Below are 13,619 nucleotides of genomic sequence, written 5' to 3' on the forward strand. Positions count from 1 at the left end.
TGGGATTTCCTTTATTCCCCTCCTGTATTTTCATTGGACTTTCTCTTTAGTTGTCTCAATATCCCTGTGCTCTCCCAAGTTTCATTGCACCCTCAGTAGTTTCTCCTTACTGTAGGGCTCCGTCCTTGCAAGTACTACTAGCTGGTGAATTTTGAGAGTTCAGAGCAGCTAAACTAACCTAAGCCCTTTAGCCTTTTCGTGGACCTCCTTGTACTCACCTGGTACTAGATGGGACAAATGCATTGGCCTGCCATACTTTACAGTGAAAACCTGTTAGCTCTTTGGTTTTCTTTGTCAGGATCATCAGAGTCTCTGTTATTAAACATCCCTTTCCTTCCTTCTCAATGGCATCTGATACCCGCAGGTCTTATGTCACAGGGATATTTTTTCCCATTCAGTTTGTCATAATGTGATCCATTTGCTATCCAGTTTTAATCCTCTGTTTTAATGAGGGAACTTGGAAGGATTGAAAAACCATATTGCCAGTTGCCATCTATGCAGAATTTTATTACATTTTAAAAGGGTGGTAATAGGTATTTAAAAAAAAAAAAACTCTGATCTTTTATTGAGACAAACTGAAACATTACAAATGAGATACTATTTGGGATTTGTGTCAGAATGATCCATTGGAGTGTGGCAGGAAGGTGAATGAAATAAGACTGTCCATGAGGTGAAAATATTGAAGCCAGGTCATGGGTACATGGGACTTTATCATACTATTCTTTCTTTTCTTTGTGTTGTAAGTTTTATAATAATTCACAGAAAAATGAAGAATGTAATGAAAAGTTTCCTGTCAGTTTTTCATGGCAAGCTTTCCATTTTTCCATCTCTGGATTATTTCTCTTACATTTGTAGAAAAGGACATCTTAATATTAATGTATTACATAAATGACAGTGCACACTGCAGTACTTGTCATTATATTCTTTCTTTTCTCATCTCATTATACTCACTCTTCTCAATGTGCCTCATTGAAGTTGCAGCTTGACTTGTCTCATTATGCGTTGGCATTTATGCATTTCACTTTAAACATAAACTCATGTCTCATTCAGCCTTTCCCTGGAATGTCTTACTATGCTTTTAGATAATTTTATCTTCCATCTATAATCCTTTTTAGGTCCAGTTACTTTTTTAGATGCCATGTCATTCTTCCTATGTCATAGAGGGGTTTCAGGTTAATTTGTAATTATGTTTATTATATGGACTTAATATACTTAATAGGGACTGTGTAAGCTTAGTTTTCTTCAAGGTACATACTGTATACCCTGGACATCTTTTGTTATTTTTCTGAGATAGATTTTAAAGTTCTGTTTTGGGGATGATGGTAACAAGTACCTTTTGGGGTGATATTGGGAGGAGCTAGATGAAATAATACATAAGAAACAGTGACACATAAAAACTCTTACATCCTGTCACATCATGGGGGTTCAGTAGATGTTAATTTTTGCTTTTATTGATGTTACTTCATTGCTATCAAATTACCAACTTGGAATATTCATGTCCTTACTCTTCAGTTAGAGATCATTACAAGAATGTCTTGTGTCTTAAATGACAGATAGCAGCTGATGAGCCTCCACCAGAAGGATGTAATTCATTTTTTTCTGTGCATGGAAAGAAGACCTGTGATTTTGACACCCTTGAGACTCTTCTCCTCACAGCATCTGAAAGGTAGATTGTGTGTCTCTTCGTTTTAAATATCATGTATTGCATTATGCTTTCTTCTTCTTTTTTTTTTAAGATTTTATTTATTCATTTGACAGACAGAGATCACAAGTAGGCAGAGAAGCAGGCAGAGAGAGAGAGGAGGAAGCAGGCTCCTTGCTGAGCAGAGAGCTTGATGTGAGGTTTTATCTCAGGACCCTGGGATTACAACCTGAGCCCAAGGCAGAGGCTTTAACCCACTGAGCCACCCAGGTGCCCCATTATGCTTTCCTCTGTATCAAATCCATCATCGGATTTTTCTTACAGGTTTTGTAGTATGTAGGTACAGTTGCTTAGAGTATGGGTTCTGGAGCCAGACTGACTAGCTGAATCCTAACTCCATTACTTAAAATAGTTTTGTAAACTTAGGCAAATTATTTAACCTTTCTTTTCCTGTCTCATTTTGAAATGGAGATAATAAGAGTCCTAAATTATTACTGTTACTCTTTAGTAATGACAGAGAGCCTTTGTCATTAGCTTAATAAGAATACCTGTGGGGGGGGGGAGTGAAGAATACCTGTGTATTAAAGCCAGTGTCTGAAGTAATGATAGTGATGATAATGATCTCTCAGAGTACTATCAGTTTCAGAAAAAGGCTATTTAAAAAATAATTGCAAGCTTAATTTGACTATTAAATTGGTAATTAATGGGCTGGTTTTTTTTTTTTTTTTTTTTAACTGGGCTGTTTTTTTTACTTAATGGTAGGTTTCCTGTGGTAGACAGCTAATAACAGGTGCCTGTTGCTGTCTGGCTGTGGCAGTAACTGCATTGTACCTTCTCTCTAAGGCCATTATAAATAGGATAGCCGTGATCTCTCTGTGGTGTTGCTCTGCTGTACCAGAAGAGCATTTTAGGCAGGGTAGTTCTTTTTTATTAAGGTTGTCTGCCCAGCACTTGTTCTCTGCTCACTAAATGGCATGAGAGCCTTTTACTCAGAATGACAACCAGAAAATAGGGTATGTGTTCCAGCTACCTCCAGGTTCAGAGATGGATATTCGAAAATGGCTTGCATGGTAAAGTGCTGTTCCCTGGGGGTCTTGGGGTAAACATAATTAATGGATTAAAAAAACTTTTTCCAGGGTGCCTAGGTGGCTCAGTGGGTTGAGCCTCTGCCTTTGGCTCAGGTCATGATCTCAGTCAGGGTCCTGGGAACGAGCCCTGCATTGGGTTCTCTGCTCGGTGGGGAGCCTGCTTCCCTATCTCTCTCTGTCTGCCTCTCTGCCTACTTGTGATCTCTGTCAAATAAATAAATAAAATCTTTAAAAATTTTTTTTTCCAAGACAAAACAAAAAACCCTCTTTCCTTAACTTGTTAAAACAATACTGTAGGCCTTCATAAAGAAAAGAGCGATGGTGTCTCCTCTTCTGAGATGGTAACTATTTTTAATTGTTTGTCATATTGTTTTAGACTTTTTTCCCTGTGGTTATAAATTTATACAGGTATGTAGGTTTATTTTTATAGGAGGTTTCTTCCCATTAGTATATTTAGGTGTACCTTATTATTTTTAACACATGCAAGATAACTATGTAAGAATCTCCCATAGGTTTTTTTGTTGTTGTTTTCATTTGTTTTTGTTTTTTGAGAGAGTGAGCGAGTTTGGAAGGACACAAGGAGAGAGAAAACCCCCATCAGGCTCCATGTTCAATGTGGGACTTAATCTTATAACCCCGAGATCACAACCTGAGCAGAAACCAAGAGTTTAACACCCAACTGACTGAGCCATCGAGGCCCCCAAGATCTATTAGTATCTTGATGGCATTATTAGGGAATTTTTTTTGACGGTGAAGTTTTAAAATTCAGGAGGAAAACTTAAATGTTAAATCATTTAGTAGGAAGATCATAGTAGTAAAAATAATAGAGGAGGGAGTTTCTGTGGTTGACAAGTTATATGCTTAAAGTCATTCTGTCTTTTCACATTATTTGTACTTATGTTTCCAGGTGAAAGGATAATTTATTTAGGGGTGCCTGGGGGGCGTCACTTAAGCCTCTGACTCTTGATTTAAGTTCAGGTCCTGATCTCAGGGTTCTGGGATTGAGCTCTGTGTCAGGCACTGTGCTCAGTGTGGGGTCTGCTTGAGATGCTTTCTACCTCTCTCTCTGTCCCTCTCCCTGCTCACATTCTCTTTCTCTTTCAAAAGTAGATAAAAATATTTTTTTTTTTAAAGAATAATTTATTTATATAGGAGAAAAACTTACTAAAGTCTTAATGTTGTGAGATGTTGATAGGTTTCCTCTTTTTGGCTTTCATCTTTCTTTAAGAATTGGTAACAATTATTAATCAAAGTCAGCAGTTTTATAGTTGGTATTTATATAATGTACTTTTATTATTTTTAGTCATGAATTAAGTAAGATTCATATCTGACAGTATTCTTACTAACTGCAAACTGTTTCAGATTTTGATATTCTTTGTATTAAGATGCTTAAAATCTTTACATAAATTATTGCTGCTATAGCTACATCTTGTACTGTTTTTAATGTTTAAGAACTTTTTTTTAAAAAGATTTTATTTATTTATTTGAGAGAGACAGAGCACAAGCAGGGCAGAGGGAGAGGGAGAAGCAGACTCTCCTGCTGAGCAGGGACCCTGACACGGGTCTTGATCCCAGGACCCTGGGATCATGACCTGAGCCTAAGGCAGCTGCTTAACTGACAGAGCCACTCAGGCACCCAATGTTTAAGAACGTTTTTAAGTTTGAAATTTTAAGGGGGGTAGGAGGATGGGTGAACTTGGGATGAGCACCAGTTGTTGTATGGATGTGTTGAATCACTATCTTGTATACCTCAAATTAATATAACACTATATGTTAACTAAGTAGAATTGAAATAAAAACTGAAAAAAAGTGTAAGCTTTTAATATTTATTTTCAGGCCCAAACCTTTATTGTTCAAAGGAGATCACAGATACCCCTCATCTAATCCTGAAAGCCCAGTGGTGATTTTCTACTCTGAGATTGGTTATGAGGAATTTTATAATTTCCACCTCCAGCTTGTGTCAAAAAGCAATGCAGGCAAAATCAATTATGTATTCAGACATTATATACTTGTGAGTATTGATTTATTTTAGAATTTTTATAAATGTTAAATTTTCCCAACATGACCTTAGCACATAAGCTAATAATATCCTCCCTTTATAAAATTATTTGAACTACTTTTCATCATATCTGTTATTTGTACACAGGAGGTATTTTGCTTGCCTTTCTGAAGAAATATAAAACAATTATGCTTAAAAAATGGCTTAAAGTTTACATCCTACTTAAAAATGAACCATGTAAATTATATATTCTAGATTATAAGGTAATCAGGATACTGTGAAACGGATTTCTTTTTTTTGAAACTGATTCTTGAATATTGTTCCTTCAAACCTTTTTTTTTTTTCCCCATTTGGAATGTTTTCATTTGATGGAAAAGGAAAGATTTCTAAAGAAATAAAAGCAAGCAGAATTGATTAAAAAAATTTTTTTTTTAAAGATTTTATTTATTTATTTGTCAGAGAGAGAGCGAGAGAGCGAGAGAGCAAGCATAGGCAGACAGAGTGGCAGGCAGAGGCAGAGAGAGAAGCAGGCTCCCTGCCGAGCAAGGAGCCCGATGTGGGACTTGATCCCAGGATGCTGGGATCATGACCTGAGCTGAAGGCGGCAGCCGCTTAACCAACTGAGCCACCCAGGCATCCCTTAAAATTGTTTTTAAAATCTTCTGTAACATTTAACATTTAAGATCTATATGTAAACATACCAGCCTTTAAAGTTTCTGTGTCATAATAAGCTCAGTAAAATTGAGGTAAGTCCATACATGTAAAATAAAATTTTTAAATGAAAATGTGTATGAACAGAAACAGGTTTTTTTTTTTTTTTTAATATCCAGTTTTTGGCAACTGCTCTCCTTCCTCCTCTGCTTTCTAGGCTTTATTGCTGTTACTTAAGATTAAAATATCTAAAGTACCATCCTCATTGAGGATGGTAGTAAGCCTGTGGCAGTTGGTCATCCCAAACCCTACCTGAAGACTTTTAAATTCAATTAAAAATGAACACATAACAAAACAAAAAACCCAAAAAACAAAAAACAAAAAACCATAACACACATGGTTCCAACAAAGTACTTTTGGGTTTGAAACCTCATCAGTTTTCAACCCTGCTGTGTGTGTAGGTTCTGGAACTTCCTTTTCTTTTACTCCATTTCTTCACATGGTTTTGCTGCTTTTGCCCTGTCAGCTATCCCCTCATCTGGTTTTGGAATTCCCATTCCCCTACTTGTGGTACAAGCATACTTCCCCTGCTTGTGGTAGGATACACAATCTAAAGGAGGCTGAAATTCCCATGGAAGTTTAAGTATATTTTGAGTGTATAATCCTAGACGGTGGCTATGTGACATTAATATCCTCATGTCTTGTACACTGTGACATGTATAAAGAACCAGATAGTAATGGTGGAATACTTACTCTGCTTGCAGAATCCCAGGAAGGAGCCTGTTTACCTCTCTGGCTATGGTGTGGAGTTGGCAATTAAGAGCACTGAATACAAGGCCAAGGATGATACTCAGGTGAAAGGTGAATTTGTAAATTAAGACCAGTGTGTTTTTTTTAAATGTGAGTGAAAGGGAATTTGTTTCCTTAATGTAAAATAATAGATTTAGGAGTGTGATGAACACTATGTTTGAGTTTTGGTTCTGTTACCTCTGAGTTGAGTGATGTTAAGTGAATTCTGTAGCTCCTAAATTTTTTCTTTGTAAAGTGTAGATAATGTTATATGCTTCCTAAAGTATTTGTGAGGAGAAAATAAGATGTATAAGAAGGTAGCGCAGTGTTTTTGCACAGGAAGTTCAATAATTGTAGCAGTTGTTATTGATATTATATATATATAATGTATTTCACAAATAGCCATTGATTTGTGACACAATGTAAAATCTTAAAACTCTCTTATACTTAATGAACAGTTTTGTGTTTTTTATTATTTTCTGTATTTGGAATAGTTGATTTTTTTTTTTTAATATATTTCCTGTTGTGCCACTCTAGAGTTGTGATTTCATTATTGCAACCACAAGTTTTTTTTTTTTTTTAAAGATTTTATTTGAGAAAGAGAGAGAATATGAGCAAAGGAAGGGGCAGAGGGAGAGGAAGAAGCAAACAGGGAGCTAGACATGGGGCTCTATACCAGGACCCTGGGATCATGACCTGAGCCAAAGACAGATAATTGAGCCACTCAGGTGCCCTGAACCACAAGTTTTATGTGTAGCATATTTCTTCCTTGTGCACTCATTTTAAAGATAAAAATGATTGGTTTGAGGGGCGCCTGGGTGGCTCAGTGGATTAAGCCACTGCCTTCGGCTCAGGTCACCATCTCAGTGTCCTGGGATCGAGCCCCACATCGGGCTCTCTGCTCAGCAGGGAGCCTGCTTCCCCCTCTGTCTCTGCCTGCCTCTCTGCCTACTTGTGATCTCTCTCTCTGTCAAATAAAATAAATAAAATCTTTAAAAAAAAAATGATTGGTTTGAGTAAATGGAGGATAGTTTAGTACTTCATCATTCTGCTCTCAATAATTACATCTAGGATTATGCCTAATTGCAAATTCCTTAGAATTTTGATACTGAAAAATCCACTGTTTTAAAAGGTATTTTAAAGGTATTAATTTTGAGCTTCTTAACATACAAAATTTTCCAAAAGGTAAGGAGGAAATCCATTTTTACTTTATCCAGAACACAAGATACATTAAAAAACATATTCTGTTTGTTTGTTTGAAAAATACCCTGTAAAATATTCATTGAGGTATTCAGTATTTTAAATGGTATTATAATTTCAAGTGTTTCTAATTTGCTTTACATTATTCAAAGTTTATGAGGTTAATAACATTTTAATTTCCCTTCTAAACAGTTAGATATGTATTTGCTTGTGCTTTATAGGAACTGAGGTAAACACCACAGTGATTGGTGAAAATGATCCCATTGATGAAGTTCAGGGATTCCTCTTTGGAAAATTAAGGTATGGCATATTATTTTGGGAATGCCTTTATTCTCTTAAAGCTCCAGGCTTCCTCCCCTTATAAGCATCATCTTTCTCATTAATGTCCGATTACAGATCTCTCAGTATTACTTTATATATGTAATCTGATACGAAGCTGTTACCACTTCACTTACTGTATAGTGTATGATCTCCAGGCATCTGAAGCACATTATTATTAAATGATATTAAGGTGGCCTGCCTATGGCTTTAGTTGATCTCCTTTTCTGGGCCTTGCAGTTGATGACATAAAGTTACATGCCAGTTTTTGATTGACTGATTGACATAAGGAACATAATTGTTTCACTCAATTTTTCCCAAGAAAATAAGAAATATTTTAAGTGAGAGCGATCCTAGCTATTTAAGCTAAGCATAGCCTGAAACAATGCAAAAAAGGTACATACAGTTGAAATATATTAGACTTTCCTTTATGTGAAAGAGGATAAAAGATGTTTTCTTAAAAAAAATTGATAGCCATTTTATGAAAGGATCATAGAAATTTATAGCTGAAAATTCTTCTTAGTTGTTATTTGAAATGTTGTTAGTTATTTCTATTATGCCTTGGTAATTGTTTACAGTCTGGAATAATTATTTCTGTTACACCTTGAAAACTGTTTAGAGCCCTGAATTCTGCTTTATCTGGCTATCTTAATTAGGACAGCTACAGTGAGGTTTTTTTGGTTTTTGTTCATTTGGGCATTTTTTTTGGGGGGGGGAGGGGTAAAAGAATGGATCCTGAAGAAATATATATAGGCCCAGTTTCATGTAGTTGAGCTTTAACATTTGGTCCGGTGAAATGACTTAATCAGACGATAGTTTAGCAGAGATGACTCAGTTCATGTTGAATTTCTGTGTACATGTTCACTTCATCCTATGCATATGCATGTTTCTTTGTGTTTAATATCAGTTTGGCCTCATTAGTATGCAGTCAGATTCCATTTTCATTGGTTTTTATTGATTCCTGATATCCAGAATCTCTTCATATTCATATTTTTTATGTTTGCTTTATGGATAGCATTTTGTGGATAGCATTATGATTATATGTATTTAGAGCACAAAGTTGGTATGTAGAGTATTGAAGACATTTTCTTTTGTGACCATTTAGAATAGTTATTTAGCTATCTAAAGTAATGGGACCATTTTCTGATATTTTTACCATGAAGAGTTTGTAGTAACTGATTGGAAATGGATTGGTTGGAAGGTGAAGAATCTGAGTAAATATTTTACTTTCTGTATGTGGCATTTAAGAAATATTGACTTTCTGGCATTTAGAAGAACAGAATTACTCTACCAGCCATCTGTTGTCTGATCTAAATGATAATATCCATGTCTTCTGTTTTACTAGCTTTAAATAGAATGTACTATATTTCAAGATAAAACTGAAGGAAACCCAATAATCTTGGTTAGCTTAAGTTGTATTATTCATGTGATTAAAGGATTTATGAGCATGTAGCTGAAAGAAATCCATTTTGGGACTGACAGTGATATATTTCCATTTTATTTTGAGAAGCTAAAAAAGATCAGTAAAGTATGGAAAATAATAGAACATACCCATGTACTTAACACCCAGAATTGATGGTTGTAATCATACTTTCTTTTCGGTTCCAAAGAACTATTTATCAAGATTTTTTCCAAAATACACCTTCTTTTACCTAAAAAAAAAAAAAAAGAAGAAAGAAAGAAAGAAACAAGGGTAAACACTACAGGTAGAGTTGGGGGCCCCTTTGTCCCCACTCTTAGTCCTAATCCCCATCCCCAACACAGAGAATCACTGTTATAGTGATTCATTTTTTTAATCTGTAAATTTTGTGGTTTTTAAAATTGTAATTTTCTATGTTAGCTTTCTTTTTTTCTTAAGATTTTATTTATTTGAGAGAGAGAACATGAGTAGGGCGAGGGGCAGAGGGAGTAGACTTCCCATTGTTCAGGGAGCCCGATGTAGAGCTCAGATCCGGGGCTTGATCCCAGGATCCTGAGTTTGTGACCTGAGCTGAATGCAGACACTTAACTGAGCCACCCAGATGCCCCTATATTAGCTTATTTATAAGAAAAATAATTGTGCTTTAAATTTTGCCTATATTGTAGGAATTTTCTTCTTGCTAAGGTGAAATATTGGAGCCAACAGCTAATTGTGCTTTGAGAAAGGGAAGGCACATTAATAAGACTGATTTTATGTTTCTTTCAGAGACCTGCATCCTGACCTGAAGGGGCAGTTGAAAGAACTCAGAAAACATCTTGTAGAAAGCACCAATGAAATGGCACCTTTAAAAGTTTGGCAATTGCAAGGTAATAAACATGAAGAGGAATCACTGGCCTACTTTTTGACTACATTTTATGGTATTAAAAATGTAGAATTTGAAACTAATATTATTTATTCACCAGATTTTGAGGGTGCCACAGATTTTCAAGATAGAGTGATTAATTATGATTAATCAGAAAAGAGAGGAAGTTCTTTGGGAGACAGATAACACTATTTAGAAGTAGATATAAAAATAAGTACCATATCTTTATCTATGTAAGCAGATTCGTAAGTTTGTAATAGTACATACATGTTTGTCTTTGTATGTTTCTTTATGTATACATTTCTTGAACAGTGTATCTGTCGAATGTTAAAGACATATTAATATGGCAGGATATATTTTTGCTTTTCTGGTCCAATGATCTAGTTATCACATTTTTTTTTTTTTATTTTAAACATAATTTACTGAAGTCTTTTGTTATATTTTGTGGTATATTGTAGATTCAGAAAAAAGAAAAGGATTTGAGATGGATTTCTCCTCTGCTAAATGTAAATGTTTTAGTATATGCTTTAGTGTTCTATGCAAATATAGCAAGGAATGACAACAGTAAATATTCTGGGGACCTATGAAGTGAATAAAACCTGAAATTATACCATAGGCACTCTCTGAAATGGTTGCATTCTCAAGCATTCTCAGTTACCAATAAAATTGTAAGAAAAGAATATGTTTTTTTCTTATTTCTCTTTGCATTAGATTAATGCACTTTAAATTGTATCTGACCTTGTTGCAGATCTCAGTTTCCAGACTGCTGCCCGAATCTTGGCTGCTCCTATTGAATTAGCTTTGGTAGTTATGAAGGATCTTAGTCAAAATTTTCCCACCAAAGCCAGGTAATAAAGAGTAAGGCTCTGGCATATTCTTCTCTTTGGCATATACCTAATTATCTTCATGTTTCCATGAAAAATGAGGCAAGTAAAATATGAAAATGCTTAGAAAATTAGTGTTTTACTACCAGTACCATACTGCTAATGATGTTGTCTTTTTGGGAAGATGGCAAAGATGTTGTGTGATTGGAAAGACCCATCTAGCTTGTGTCCTTGGCTCTGCCATTTGCTAGTTGAATGATGTTTGCAAATCAGTGACCTCTCTTTACCTTACTTCCTCAGCAGTAAAATTGAAGTAATGATATCTACCTGTCAGGATTGGATGAGTTAACAAAATCTCATGTATGCAGTTATAACTAATCTAGGGTCTGGCATGGACTGTAATGTTTTTGTTACTGAAGAATTTCATAGACATCATCTTATTCAAATGTGATGAGGAAAATGAGTTCTAGAGGCTGATTTATTCATGATGACACAATAAGATTTTGAATCCATCTTTTTTTTGTTATTGCTTTGAGTTGTATAATCGTCCTCCATATCTTCTAAATAAATAATTTTAAAAATCCAAATTTTTAGAGACTAATGACTTAAATCATTGCTAGTGTTTTTCTCGAGTAACTGAACAAAGGTGTTTTGGTTTCTGATGTGAGATATTTTATAAATAAATTTGTTTATTTAATTAGTCTTGGAAAACATTTCTTAGATAGGACTTAAAAATCATATAATACATTGTCATTTAGTTTAGCATGCTATTGAAGATATACATTTAGGATTACACCTCCACCAAAAGTGCTCAAATAGGATGAGCAGTCTGTCATCTTAATTTAACATTGGCCTTTAGCCTGTGCACAATAAAGATCATATATAGGAATAGAGTTACATATATTTAACTTAAGATCCTGGGGATAACTGCACTCGCTTTAAAATGCTGTTACTACTGCTACTTTTCTGTGGTATCATATCTTGTAATAATGAAAATGTACATACACCTGTATGGAGAAATGCATTTAATTATTTGTGAAGGTGAAGGTTTTTTTTCCTATTTACTTTTTTTAATGTATTGAGCAATGTGTTGTTTCATATGTAATTATAGGGAAATTAAAGACATTTATATCAAATGTTTAACTAAACACTAATAACATTTTTATTTCTTTAGAGCAATAACAAAAACAGCAGTGAATTCGGAACTTAGAACTGAAGTAGAAGAAAATCAGAAGGTATTACCCAGTGGAAAATTACTATTTTCCTTTCTGTTTAGTATTGCATCTTTAAAGATGAGGAAATCTGAGTTACATCAATGACATTAATAGTTGTACTCTCCTTTTAGTAAAGGTGGTGATGTTTTATTTCTATAATCTTTTAAAATATTTTAAATTTTTAATCAAAGTTGAATATGAATACAATTCAAACATCAGGGATGCCTGGGTAGCTCAGTTGGTTAGGTGTCTGACTCTTGATTTCAGCTCAGGTCATGATTTAGTGGTTCTGGGATTAAGCCCTGTGTCAGGCTCTGCACTCAATGTGGAGTCTACTTGTCCCTCTCTCTTCCTGTGCTCCTCTCCCCACTCTCTCTTGCTTGTTCATGGGCACTGTCTCTCTCTCTTTCTCTCTCTCTCCTTCTCTCTCAAATAAATAAATGAAATCTTTAAACAATCAGATGGTAGGGCGCTTAGGTGGCTCAGTGGGTTAAAGCCTCTGCCTTTAGCTCATGATCCCAGGGTCCTGGGATTGAGCCCCACATTGGGCTCTCTGCTCGGCAGGGAGTCTCCTTCCTCCTCTCTCTCTGTCTGCCTCTCTGCTACTTGTGATCTCTGTCAAATAGATAAATAAAAATTAAAAAATAAAAAAATCAGATGGTGCCACCACTTTGTTTAGATAAACAGTATCCTCCTAACATGACTTACTTCCTATTTTGTACCCCTTACCAGAAGTATCTGCTTTGAACACTTAGCTAATTGTTTTGATATTTATCCCCATATTTCTAGCGAGTTTGAGCTGGTACTGTGTTTTCCAGTTTCAAACCTTATATCTTGGCCTCCATTACAAGGATGAAATTTAACTTTCTTTCACTGCCCCTCACCCCGATGTCTGCTATCACTCCATATTGGTACTCTCCAATTTGTGTATATTTATGTTGTGATTTTATCAATTTTTGTTCTGCTCCACTGTGGTCTGGTGGTTCTTTATGTCTAGGACATTCCAGTTATCCTGGGACCTTGCTTTAATCTCTTGTTGGATCTCCTATTCTTGGATACCAAGGCTTCTTTTTTTTGTTTTGTTTTGTTTTACTCCCTTATTTTGGTGCAGCACATCATTCTTCATGAGAAAAGTTGCATGCAAGGTAAATTTCAAATTGTGAGAAATCAATTTCCCATTCTTTTTTTTAAAAAAATGATTAATTAATTTACTTGAGAGATAGAGAACACAAGTAAGCAGGTGGGCAGAGGGAGAGGGAGAAGCAGACTCCCCACTAAGCATGGAGCCTGATGCGGGGTTTGATACCAGGACCCTGGGATTATGACCTGAGCCGAAGGCAGATGCTTAACTGACTGAGCTGCCCAGGCACTCCTCCATTTCTGTTTTTTATTGCTAACTTGGCTGGGTATAGAATTCTAGATTGGAAGTCATTTAGAAGTTTTATTACTGGACCAAAGTGGGTCTGCTCTTTGGTGAGTTACAAACAGAGACCATACCAGGTGGGGTTGCCTCCAGAGGTGATCTTTATTTGTATAAACAGGGAGATCATGGGAAATAATTTAGAAAACTGGGACTGTTCCAATAGGGGTAAGTTGTCTCCTTTTATTAGGG

General features: G+C 35.4%; 1 protein-coding gene across 2 annotated transcripts in view; it reads left to right on the plus strand.

Moving 5' to 3' along the window:
* The window catches only part of UGGT1 (UDP-glucose glycoprotein glucosyltransferase 1), a 135,093-nt gene that overhangs the window by 25,036 nt on the left and 96,438 nt on the right, over window positions 1-13,619 (plus strand). For both annotated transcript variants that reach the window (XM_082690328.1, XM_082690327.1), the window contains exons 5-11: window positions 1,554-1,666; window positions 4,567-4,741; window positions 6,145-6,241; window positions 7,591-7,669; window positions 9,873-9,973; window positions 10,718-10,817; window positions 11,968-12,028. In XM_082690328.1, coding sequence (XP_082546454.1) covers window positions 1,554-1,666; window positions 4,567-4,741; window positions 6,145-6,241; window positions 7,591-7,669; window positions 9,873-9,973; window positions 10,718-10,817; window positions 11,968-12,028 — 726 coding nt within the window. The remainder of the gene's footprint in view (window positions 1-1,553; window positions 1,667-4,566; window positions 4,742-6,144; window positions 6,242-7,590; window positions 7,670-9,872; window positions 9,974-10,717; window positions 10,818-11,967; window positions 12,029-13,619) is intronic.

This window comes from Mustela nivalis (assembly GCF_964662115.1).
Source record: "Mustela nivalis genome assembly, chromosome: 11".
NCBI lineage: Eukaryota > Metazoa > Chordata > Mammalia > Carnivora > Mustelidae > Mustela > Mustela nivalis.